General features: G+C 40.7%; 1 protein-coding gene across 1 annotated transcript in view; it reads right to left on the bottom strand.

Moving 5' to 3' along the window:
• Window positions 1–1,968: 1,968 nt before the first annotated feature.
• GLP1R (glucagon like peptide 1 receptor) overlaps window positions 1,969–12,735 on the bottom strand; it is a 97,102-nt gene continuing 86,335 nt past the window's right edge. Inside the window, exon 13 of the mRNA XM_015425502.1 lies at window positions 1,969–2,136. Within this exon, the coding sequence (XP_015280988.1) occupies window positions 1,969–2,136 (168 nt within the window). The remainder of the gene's footprint in view (window positions 2,137–12,735) is intronic.

The following is a 12,735-nucleotide window of genomic DNA, read 5'->3' as shown; positions in this document are numbered from 1 at the left end:
CCAGGCATACCCTTAGTACCAGTAAGTGCTTAAAGTATCAAGAAACCAGAGTATCTTTATATAACATTGAACTGTCTAGTAACCTTGGAATTGGTTGCCGGGGGGGGGGGCGCTCTGAAGTTGCTGTATTTTAGCTTATTCCAACTAAGCAGTCTTAATTAGGATTTTAAAGGCTTACTGACACTGAACAGCAAGAATTCTAGGAAACTGCAATATACAATATTGAGCTGGCCAAAGTAGGTAGGGAAAGTTATAGTGACAGAATCTATTCACTCAGATAAACAACTTTGACTTCCAGCATCAAGTGTAAAGAGCTTTGCAACTATAAGGGAAAGAAAGAAAGAAAGAAAGAAAGAAAGAAAGAAAGAAAGAAAGAAAGAAAGAAAGAAAGAAAGAAAGAAAGAAAGAAAGAAAGAAAGAACCAGGTAAGGAAAACAGGATATGTTGAACAGATAATTCTGTGACTCCTGGGCCTGAAAAATTATAGTGCTACAGAGGAGTTTCTTCATAGATATTAGTCCAATAAAGGTATCATTGCTTATTTCATTTTTCTTTGTCTGTTTATATACAAGGGGTGGATGATAACATTGCTCACTGTCAAAGACTGATGCCAGCAAGCAGCTAGTTGCTTTGGTTCACACTAGTATTTGTGCAGCTTTCTGATGTAGTAAGGGGTAAGACTGAAAGCAAAGAGAATAATAACCTTTAAAGACATTAATGGTAACAGAAAAAGCATGCATTCACTAGCTAAAGTCACGCTATATGAAGTTTAAATTCATCTGGCTGAAAAGCTTCTTAAGCTTGAGAGCATATAGCAAAAGAGAATACATGGGCATAGCTACTATAAAATTGTTTGAATGAGACAGAAATGCTCTTCTAGGAGGGCAGGAAACAGATTGTAATACTAGTCTCTATTAGCACTAGGTGGGATCCCGCACTAGTGATACAATATCCTGTTTCTACACAATGTACAAGAGGTGCAGCCTTACTGCAGGAGTGGAGTGCCGTATAAGACTGTGTGTTCCTCACAGGCAGCGTGTGTTTGAGGAAGGGCTCCAGTGCTGCATAGCATGTTCTATTTTGGTTGTTTCTGAAGACTTAAGACATGAAAGGGCAAGATGGACAGCTTTTAACAGTGTGTAAACTCCCCTCTTCTTGGTTCATAATGTGTTCAACATTAATAAACTTCCTAGGAGAGCACTCAGGAAAAAAGCCTCTTAGCATTATCTTCCGGCACATAATGTTTGTCAGAACTGTGTTTACAAATATTAAAAAGCTGTGCAGGTACTCTCATTCTACATAACAAAACTATTTTAGGAAGCTGTTACAATGCCATGTAAACCAAAAGAAGAAGAGTAGCTGCACAGGTACTGGCCTATGACTGTGCTCATGATGACCTGAACTGCCCATGTACTGTGTAGTACAGTCTGAATAGAGATAAAATCCACATTCTGTGCAACAAAGGCAGTAGATGGAGGAGGGGGAACACTTCTAGGACGGTCATTACTGCATATGTACTAAAAAGCTATCCTATGAAAAGCCTGAAATAACATGTTTCAAGTCTGATAGCTGCTTCTAATTGTGTTTGCTTCATCTTTACCAATGAAACTTTTTTCTGATCTGTATCAGTTGCAAAACTTCCAATTCGTCCATCTAAACTAATAAGCTGTTAGCCTCATGCTTCAAGGCTGCATCATTAAAGGGTTAGGCTCTGGATACCCTGAAGGCTATAAATATTAACTGGAAAGAAACTTTTCAAGCTCACTTTAGATAAGATTCTCTCCCTCCCTACTCCATGTGCACTGATTATACTAGCAGTTTATTTTAAAAGGTTATCCAGCTACCATGAACTGAGGTGCTACTTTTCAAAGGGCCTCTTACAATCATTCGAGCTGGATTTCAAAGGATATTCTATTATATTTCCTGCAGTTTAGGTCCAACTCTTTTGCTCTTGCCTCTGCAGGAATTTTAGCTGCATGTAGCCTGACAAGTGGCAGCATAGACTGTGCTCCCCAAGGTACCTCCACTACTTATGCTGTTGGCTGGACACTTGAGTAGCTTCGTACTGTTGTCTCTTTGGACGTATAAGTGTTCTAGTCTCCAACGCTCCCAGCTTTTCTGAAATTCTGTTCGAACCTTACATAAGGAAAGAAGGAAACAGGAATAATCAGGGTTTAAGATGCAGCTAGTATACTACCAAGAAAAAAACAGTGTTGTGTATTAAGCAGCCCTTGCATAGTTAAAGCCACCCTTACTGTTACTTTAAATAATCTCTGAATTACCTAACTGATCCATTCTGAGGCTCATTCATCACTGAAATAATCAGCACTTTCACTTATACAAATAGATCTGTGAGTACAGTACAGCAGGAAACATGCTTTAACTGAATTCCCTTGACACAAACTTCTGCACCGCAAGATTGTACTCAACAAGGTTGAAACCAGACCTTTCTTAGCAGCCTTTTGTAGTACCCACACTATCCCAGCTAAGACTGTAACAAGTATACTCCCTAGTAAAAAATACCCGCAAATTCTGATTCCGGTGCTTCCAGTGGGTTTAGGCCTTTGATTAAAAATGATCAGATACAATGCTGTTGACTAATATGGGGGAATTTCAGATTACCCCTTTTAAGCCGTTATTGTACCATCTTGGAGTAAACCGGTACAGAGGCAGCCATTTCAGCCACCCTTACTGTTACTTTAAATAATCTCTGAATTACCTAACTGATCCATTCTGAGGCTCATTCATCACTGAAATAATCAGCACTTTCTCTTATACAAATAGATCTGTGAGTACAGTACAGCAGGAAACATGCTTTAACTGAATTCCCTTGACACAAACTTCTGCACCGCAAGATTGTACTCAACAAGGTTGAAACCAGACCTTTCTTAGCAGCCTTTTGTAGTACCCACACTATCCCAGCTAAGACTGTAACAAGTATACTCCCTAGTAAAAAATACCCACAAATTCTGATTCCTGTGCTTCCAGTGGGTTTAGGCCTTTGATTAAAAATGATCAGATACAATGCTGTTGACTAATATGGGGGCATTTCAGATTACCCCTTTTAAGCCGTTATTGTACCATCTTGGAGTAAACCGGTACAGAGGCAGCCATTTCACACAGCCTTTCACCTACCGGTAAGGAGCCATTTCGGAAGCGGCTTGACATTTCAGACTGCACCGCTTTGTTTTCTTGCCCCTTTTCACCCGCACGAGCGATCATCTTTTTTTCCCCAAAAATGTTATTTTAAGAGCGCTATAGCGCTATAACACAACACCAAAACATCACAATAGCAACCCCATTGGAATACCTGGACTCCATTGAGATACATGAGATTGGGGGATTTAAAAATAGGAAGTGGAAGCTCGGGAATGCACAGCTTGAGAGCATAAAAAAACAACAAAAAACACTAATTCCTTCCTGTCTTGCAAACAGCATCCTCCTTTTAATGGCCAGCATTTCGGGATGCCATGCCTCCAGGGGGGACCTAGGGATCCCCTGTACTTTCAGCCAGTGTTCCCTCTAAGCTGAGTTAGTGTAAGCTGGCTCACAGTTTTTTAGCCTCTGGCTCACACGTTTTTGTCTTAGCTCAGGAAGAATGGCTCCAGAGCAAAGTAATTTATGCAGTAGCCAAATAACGTGTTCACAATTCTAATCCAGTAGCTCACAAAGTGGAATTTTTGCTCACAGGACTCCACAGCTTAGAGGGAGCATTGCAAAGTTACAGCTTATCTCCTGCCTGCAGATATCAGTTCCCAGGCATATAGCGAATGCTGTGGAAGGAGGACTCCATGGCATTGTACTCCATTGAATTCCCTGTTCTTCCCAGATGTAGTGATCTCATGTATCTCATTGGTCTAGGCATTCCAATGGGGTCGCTATTCTGCTGTTTTGGTGTTGTGTTATAGTGCTTTAGCGCTCTTAAAAGAATGTTAAAAAAAGACAGTGATCGCCCGCGCGGGCGAAAAAACCTCATAATCAGAGGAAGCGCTATGGGGGCATTTTACACAGCCCCCTGTAGCACTTCAGGAACTGTGTAGAAAATTGAAGACTGCTTGGAAAGAGTTTGCAGGTAAAGCGGCTCAGAAACGCTTCCCTAACAGGACAGGAGCGTTTGTGTCTGAAGGGGTCAATATATTCCGTTAGGGAACCATCACTAAAACGGTTCTGTCTGAAATGTCAGTACAGAAACCGTTAGTGAACAGTTCCTGAAATGGAACGTATCGGATGTCTGAAATTCCCCATGGGTAGCTACTGTCTGTAGCAGTAGAAAAGACCAAGAGTCTAGTAGCACTTTAAAGACTAACAAAATTTGTGGCAGGATATAAGCTTTCGTGAGTCACTGCTTAATTCTTCAGATGCTGTTGACTATACAATTTGGCATTCTCTAGCTGATGAAATATACAGTAAAATAGAATATATACCCTATTATCCAGTTAAGATAAGGTGAGAAAGCTCTCATTTCTCAAAAAATATCACCAGTTACCCTTCTGTATCTAAAAGCCCCCCCCCCAATATTCAGTTCTAAGTTATTTCTGATGAGACAACACATTTTTAGATACTGTACTGAGACTTGAGAATAGAGCTGCATTCAGTCATGAGCAAACCTGAGCTCATATGTAACTGGCACAAACCTGGTTTACTGTCAGTTTTGCATAGCCACCTCTCTCAGCAGTTTCCCATTTACTCCAGTTTGTCAAGATGCCAAACAGAGAGTTACCCCTCAGGTTTCTGTTTTTCCAGTAACCAGGATTCTTAATGAGAATTAAACCATACCTAAGTGTTCTAATTAGTGGGGAAATAACACACCTCAATTTGTTAGAGTGTTGGTTTTTGGACTTTATGGATAATGGGAGTTAATTAAAAATGCCTTATTTCAATCTCAACGTGTTTGACAAGTGGAGGAAGTGTGCAAGCCAGCCTGTTAATGAAGTTTGTGCTCATCACAAATAAGCTGCAGGTTGTTCATGACATCTAAACTGATCCTAGAAAATGGATATATGTAGGAAACCAATATTAAATTCATTTCAAGTCTATGGTATCTACAGATCCCATGTGAAAGGAACTCTCCTGTATGGATAAATGATACAGATTTCATTAGGCAAGGGAACTGGAAGAGAGGGGAATACCCAGACAGAACTTCTTATAAGATATTGTGAACAGAAAATGCCCCTTTATGAATAACACATATTCTGAGAAGCAACAAAATCATTGTACCAATTGAATATGATACACAAATGCAGACAAATCAGGATTTATAATTTAACTCAGAGGCACCCTCGTGGGTTTGCTTAAAATGTTAGGTATCAGATCAGTATTATTTGACTCTGGATTTACATGCACATCTTAAGAATAAAAAACTTAGCAAAAAGCATTTATTTAGAGACTGATGCTAAAATACAGTAGACAGTATGCTGGGAAGTCTGGTAAGAGTTGGCAAGTGTTTGGTAGTTTTTGGGAAAACATTGAGGTTAGTTTTTGAAAAAAACATTTTAATTCAATACGCAGAGTGAATTCTGCCTTGTTGCAATAGAAATTCCCCATGTTCATATTTTTATATGTACATAATACTTAACAAAAATTCACAAAACCATTGTGAATGGACAAAGAATTTTAATGATTAAAGGCAATGTAAAAATGTCCAGTTATTTACTATTTAATTTTTTTAATGTACTGTGGTGGATACAGCAAATGTTTAACAGTTATAATGACAATATTTTGATAATATAGTCTAATCTTTTGCTCTATTCCAATTAATGTAGTACCTATTATATTTCACAGTTCATTGAATGAAACAGAAGCAGCATGGTTGACACTTATCCAATAATGAAATTACTTTCACACCGTTCAATTGGGTCAGAATAATGAGTTTAAATCCAATTGTGTAACACCTGTTCATAGCCACTGTGTGAGGCCTAAAAAAACCCTTGAGATAAAAGCCACAGAAAGTAAATTTAAAAACAGGTGAAATACGTATCTATGCCAATACATTCTTTAATACACAGTAATATGCCTCATTAGATAACCAAAGGTCTGCAGTCATAAACTATTTGCTCACAAGTTAATAGATCATTGTGGCTATTGTGTTTAATTTCTGGTGACTGGGAATTGCCAGTATTAAGCTATGATGTGACTAGGTCTACAATACATTTCAAATGGCAAAACTTCCCTAGTATTGTAGACCTAGTCACATCATAGCTTAATACTGGCAATTCCCAGTCACCAGAAATTAAACACAATAGCATGACACCAATAGAATACATGAAATAGTATTAAGAATCTAAAAATCATAGCACTATGTATTAGCTAACAGAAACCATAATGGATTGGAAGATATAGACAGGCATGTCTCCTCCCATGGTGTGTGTGGGGGAGATCCGATCTTCATCTTTAGTATGTAGCTTCAATAATGTTCTCTGAAGCATTGAGCTATTGATTCACTAGTATGCTCTTGCAGTTTTAGCATCCAAAGTTTCTCCCAGTCACAGGACATTATGGGGGAGGGGTTAGTCATCAGACTAAATATCCCCTCTATGTGTGCATGCACACAAGTTCCACACTAAGTCTAGTCTTTTGTAATGCCATATAATTTCTGAATTCATATCACTAAAAGAAGACAACAATTAAAATAAAAATGCTGAATACTATGAGTAGTCAGTGACAACAGAAAGAGGATCTAATGCATGGGCATTTTGGGGCCCCCACCCCCTTCAGAGAATACTTGACAATGTAACAGAGATGTATGGGACCAGTAAATGCAATTATAAAGTTACAAATAGGGGACCCAGAAGAACTCATCTGAGGGAAGCCTCTTATTCCCTCCTTTGGCTGGTCTTCCTTCCCATGCTATCTTCACTTTCCATATCCCCTCACCCTTGCCTGCTTCCTTCTCTCTCTCTCCAGCCCCCTTAATTCCCCCCTTCTTGCTCCATTTTTCTTTCCTCCCTCTCTTTACACTATCTGTATGTCCTTGTCTTTTCCTGCTTGCTTACCCCTTTCTCACCTAGTAGAAGAGTTGGTTTTATACCCCACTCTTCACTACGCAAAGGAGTCTCGGAGTAGCTTACAATTGCCTTTCCTTCCTCTCCCCACAACAGACACCCTGTAAGGTAGGTGGGGCTGAGAGAGTTCTGAGAGAACTTTGGGTGACCCAAGGTCATCCAGCTGGCTTTATGTGGAGAAGTGGAGAATCAAACCTTATTCTCCGGATTAGAGGCTCTCAACACCAGGCTGGCTCTCACCTAACTTATCTCGTCTCAAAATGAAGCAGGAATTGATGTTTTGTTGTCTGAAGTTGGCTCTGTGTGTGTGTGCGTGCACGCGCGTTAAACGCCATCAAGTTGCTTCCAACTTATGGTGACCCTATGAATGAATGACCTCCAAAACGTCCTATCACTTAACAGCCTTGCTCAGGTCCTGCAAACTGAAGACCACAGCTTCCTTTGTTAAGTCAATCTATCACATGTTGGGTTTCACATTTTTCCTACTGCCTTTAACTGTTCCTAGAATTATTGCCTTTTCCAGTGAGTCACGTCTTCTCATGATGTGACCGAAGTATGATAGCCTCAGTTTAGTAATTTTAGCTTCTTAGGAGAATTTTGCCTTGAAGTTGCTTAGGCAATCCAAAATAGCTGCCAGGATCTTATCCCTTCCTTTAAAAAAAAAAAGTTTAAGATTTTTCTGCCTACCTGGTGGTTCCCCCTAATTTAAAGAAAATGCTGTGAGGGACTGCACTTTTTAAGAGGCTTACAAGTGCTGTACCGACAACTATAGGACTGTGAATGGTTAATTCTTCACAGAAACAGCCTTGAGTGACAGGCTGCTCTAAGCAATCTGATTGGTCAGCATCAGCTGAGAAGAAAAAGTCTTGCAAAAGCTGGATGCTGAGGAGAGTCAATCAGATTCCTGCCATAACTGAGAAGAGACATGTACTGAGACTGAGAATAGCCCTGACAGAAAAAGGCTTTAGTGCTGACAGAGTCAGATTTCAACCCTGATTGAACACAGTCTGAATTCAGCAATAGCTGTGAGCAGTTTGAACACAGAGAACTGGGGGAGAGTTTGGCAAAGAAGTTTGGGTAGTAAAAAAGACTCCCATTCAGGCCAAAGGAAAGGGGATAGATCTTCTAGGGAGAGTTATCTTTGAAGAGCACAGAATTCTCTGGTCTGGTGTGATTAGAAACTGTCTGTAGAGACAGGCAGTTTCTAATCACACCAGACCAGAGAATTCTGTGCTCTCCAAAAAGTCAGGGAAAAACTCAAGAAGAGTACTGATGTTCCAAGAGAAGAGGTTTGAGTCCTGGGAAGACCCAAATAAATAAATAAAGAGCCTCTCTTTAGCCTGATATATAAGATCACTCTGCTTATACTACTTTTACCTCAGTAATTTCAACCCCTGATTTCACCTGATCTTTTCCTTTGATGTTAAATAGAACCTTTTATTATGTTTGAATTTTAAAGTCAAGTGCCATTTTCAAAGATTTAAGTAAAAGGGCAAACCTATCCCTTCCCTCAGGTTCCTGGGCTGAGCAAATAGCCAAAATATATCTAATTGACAGGGTGGGACAGCCAAGGTTTCTTCAGGGGAGAAGAACACACATTACCAGGGCTGCTCAGTCAGTGAGTGGACAGAAAAACAGAGGGAAAATCTAGCCTCTGATGGAGGGAAGGGGTTGGTCATAATTGCCTTTTCTATACTGTGCCAAAGTTTTGATCAGCAGTCTGATGCCAGGTTCAGAGCTGTATACATATTCTCAGAGAGCAAAGTTACATTCTCTCTCTGTACCAGACACTGTGCCCCTTTCCCCCCATTTCTGGATCAACTGTGGGTTCTGTTGATATAATCAGTCACCTTGACACAGGTACAGAGTCTCCCAGACTGGTAGTTCTGGAGGAATTTCAACATCATGCTGAGGTGGTCTCATCAGTATGCTCATGTATTAATTAAACATGTGTGCTCTGTTTCTCACTTGATTTGTTATTTCATATTGATCTATCATGTCATGGTCAAGTCATTAGTTTAATAGAGCTTTGCATTTTGCTGCAAGTGCTCTCTGTAGTGGCCAGTTAGAATGGGCCCTTGCTGGCTTCCTAAGTGCTTTGGATAGTAGGGATTTTCTTGTGGAGTGTTTGAGATTTGGTGGCATTCCCCTATGTTATGTATCACAGGAACTCCCACTGCCCCCTCCTAATTGTCATGAGTCTGTGGTGAGGAAGGTTGTGGCAAAACAAACAGAGAAACCAGTTCAACTGTAATACCAGCATTTGCTTGCTTTATCAGTCTTGCACTGGCAACGTTTTCACTCTTCCCATTCACAGCTTTCGATGGCACAAGCAAAGGAAAGGCACAGAATTCCCTGTCAATTCTGCTTCCTCGCAATTTCTGAAGGGTTAACTTTCTTGCCCATATGGCCTCTTCTGAGAGAAAGCCGCACATCCCACCCTTCTTCCCCCCTGCCCAGACAGCAGCCCATCACTATCACTACCTATGAAAGAGGAAGAATAGTTCTGTAAACAGAAGGAACACATTCTCATGGCATTATTTTTTAACATCTACATGAAACCAATAGGAGACGGTATTCAGAGAATTGGACTGGGTTGTCACCATTATGCGGATTACACTCAGCTCTATCTTGCACTTCTGGCTGATCCCAGGGGGCTATGAAAACCCTTGAACTGGTGACTTGAGGCAGTTTTGGAGTGGATGCGGGTTAATAATCTGAAGTTTAGCCCTGACGAGAGAAGTGCTATTGGTGAGTGGAAGGTACGACCCGGAATTTATGGTATCATGTATTCTGGATGTGGTTGCATTCCACTTCAAGGCCCATAGTTTGGCAGTGCTCTTGGACTCAGGCTTGTTTCTGGATAAGCTAGGTGGCAAATGTGTCCAAGAGTGCTGTTGACCAGCTTCAGCCAGTTAGCCAACTACAGCCTTTCCTGGGCGGAAAAGATCTGACCACTGCAGTGCATGCCCTGATTACATCTAGATTAGATTACTGCAATGTTCTTTATGTGGGGCTGCCCCTGAAAACTGTTTGGGTGTTTCAATTGGTATAGAATACAATTGGGACCAGCACACCTTGAGGACCGCCTATTCTCTTACAAAACTATCCAATTGCTACAATCATCTTCCGAGGCCATGCTCTGGGTGCCCCGGCACTCTGAGATTAGGTGCATGGCAACTCAGGAGAAGGCCTTCTCAGTTGTGGCACTGAAACTCTCTTGTCCTGTCGAGACTGAGAGGGGAAAAGATCTTGGAGTTGAGATGCATAGCTCAATGAAAGTGTCAACCTAGTGTGCTGAAGCAGCAAAAAAGGCAAACTCTATGTTGGAGATTATTAGCACAGGGATTGAGAATAAAATGGCCAATATTGTAATGCCCCTGTATAGATCTATGGTGTGGCCTCATTTGGAATACTGTGTACAGTTCTGGTCACTGTATCTCCAAAAGGACATTGCAGAGCTGGAAAAAGTACAAAGGAGGCCACCAAGATGATTAGGGGGTTGGAGCTCCTTCCCTGTGAGAAAAGGCTCAAGAGTCTTGGACTTTTCAGTTTCAAAAAGCAATGACTAAGGGGGGGGGATATGATAGAGGTTTATAAAATTATGAATGGAGTGGAGAGAGTTGACAAAGAGAATTTTTTCTCCCTTTTATTTATTTATTTCAATTTATATTCTGCCCTCCCCGCAAGGGAGGTCAGGGCAGATCACAAAAAAGATCAAAACATCATAAAGTACAACACATTATTAAATATAAAACAATTAAAACAATATAAAACAACATATATTAAAACAGGTTACACTATTTGTATATAGATTTCAAGCTGTTTCCATTTTTTATCTTCTTAATCTGGGCCACATAAAGACGGTTAACTTCAGTAGGGGAAGCGAGATTTTACTGTACACCCGCTGCCTTAACCAAAGGCCCTCACCCATAATACTAAAACTCTAAGGCATCCAATGAAGCTGATGGGCAGTAGGTTCAGAATGGACAAAAGGAAATGCTACTAAAATTCCACATTCTAATCAGAGACTGATTAAAATTTGGAGTTTGTTGCCAGAGGATGTAGTGATGGCCACAGGAAAAAACAGCTTTAAAAGGGGATTCAATAGATTTATGGAGGATACATCTATTAATGGCTTAGCATGGTGGCTGAGGAGAACCTCCACATTCAGAGGCACTAAGCCTCTGAATCCCAGAGACAGGAAGCAAAATCAGAGGAAAGTCTTGGCCTCTTTGCCTTGCTGTTGGCCATCCAAAGGAACTGGTTGGCTGCTATGTGAGACAGGATGCTGGACTAGATGGACCATTGGTCTGATCCAGCAGGGCTCTTATGTTCTTATGATATAAATTCTGTTTATTTATTTCATTAGACTTCTATTCCACCCTCCCCACATTGTAGGCTCAGGGCGGGTACCAACATATATATATATATATGCAATTAATGCAGATTTACCAATTAAAACATATTATAATAATTCATTAAAATCAATAAAATAATCAGCCTTTAAAACAACAACACGCCTCAACAGCAGACAGCATGGTCCCAGTCCGGATTTTAGGATCTGTGGTCACTGGGAGGGGAGGCCTAATCAAAGTGGATGTCTGCTGCCTCAACTAAAGGCCTGGCAGAAGAGCTCTGTCTTACAGGCCCTGCGGAACTGTAATAGGTCCCGCAGAGCCCTGATCTCATAAGGTAGCTCATTCCACCAGGCAGGGGCCAGGGCCAGTCAGGGCAAGTTGGACATCCCACTCTGATTGATAAATGATCCTATGTATGTTTACGCAAAGTAAGTCTCAGTGAGTTCAGTGGGATTCACTTCCAAATAATGATGCATATGAATGCAGCACGATCCTATGCACATTTGCTTTGCATTGAAGTCCCTCTGATTTCAAAAGAGCTTTTCACGAGTAAGTGAATGAGTAAGATTCCATGGATACAGCTACCAAAGTTCCCTCTAGGCTGTGCTAGGGGATGCTGGTGCACAACATTTTAGCTGGCAAAGCAGGGAACTTAGCTGGTAGCACAGCCTACAAGTGAACTGAGAGGCATTTTTTCGCTCCATTGGAAACAATGGAGGATGGAGGGCATCTCTTTCTGGGGCTCATAAATTTGGACCCCCTGGTCCAATCTTTTTGAAACTTGGGGGCTTTTTGGAACCACAAATTTGATGCCTCTGTCTCAAAAACAGCCGCTCCAGAGCCCCAGATACCCCCAGATCATCTCCATTATATCCTGTGGGGCCCACTGACTATAATGGTCCCCACATACTATAATGGAGCTGGGGAAAAAACGATTTCCCTCCCAAACCCCTTTATACTTTTCAGTATGATTAGTAAGCTTCCTTGAGTTACAAGGAAAAGTGGGATATAACTTAGTAGTTGTCTAGAAATCTGAATGCGCCATTGTAGCAATGAATTGTATAATTGTATAATTAACAGCACCTTATGATTTTAGATTTTATATTCTTATTAAGTATTGTATTGTTTTATACTGTTTTATTGTTTTGATGGCAATTGGTGCCATCACTGTAAGCTGCCCTGAGCCCGCTCGAGGGGAGGGCGGGGTAGAAACCGCATTAATAAAATAATAATAAATAATAAATAAATATTTGAATAAATAAGTCATTTGGGCAGATTTAAGCAACTTCCTGTTTATTAGGTTAGGCAGGGTTCTGACAGTGATTGTTCCACCTCTGTAATGCTGGTTATCACATTTCACTAAAAAAAACCCC

The sequence above is a fragment of the Gekko japonicus genome, unplaced genomic scaffold (assembly GCF_001447785.1).
Source record: "Gekko japonicus isolate JY-2015 unplaced genomic scaffold, Gekko_japonicus_V1.1 scaffold506, whole genome shotgun sequence".
In the NCBI taxonomy this organism is placed as follows: domain Eukaryota; kingdom Metazoa; phylum Chordata; class Lepidosauria; order Squamata; family Gekkonidae; genus Gekko; species Gekko japonicus.
This window is presented reverse-complemented; position numbering and strand designations above follow the sequence as displayed.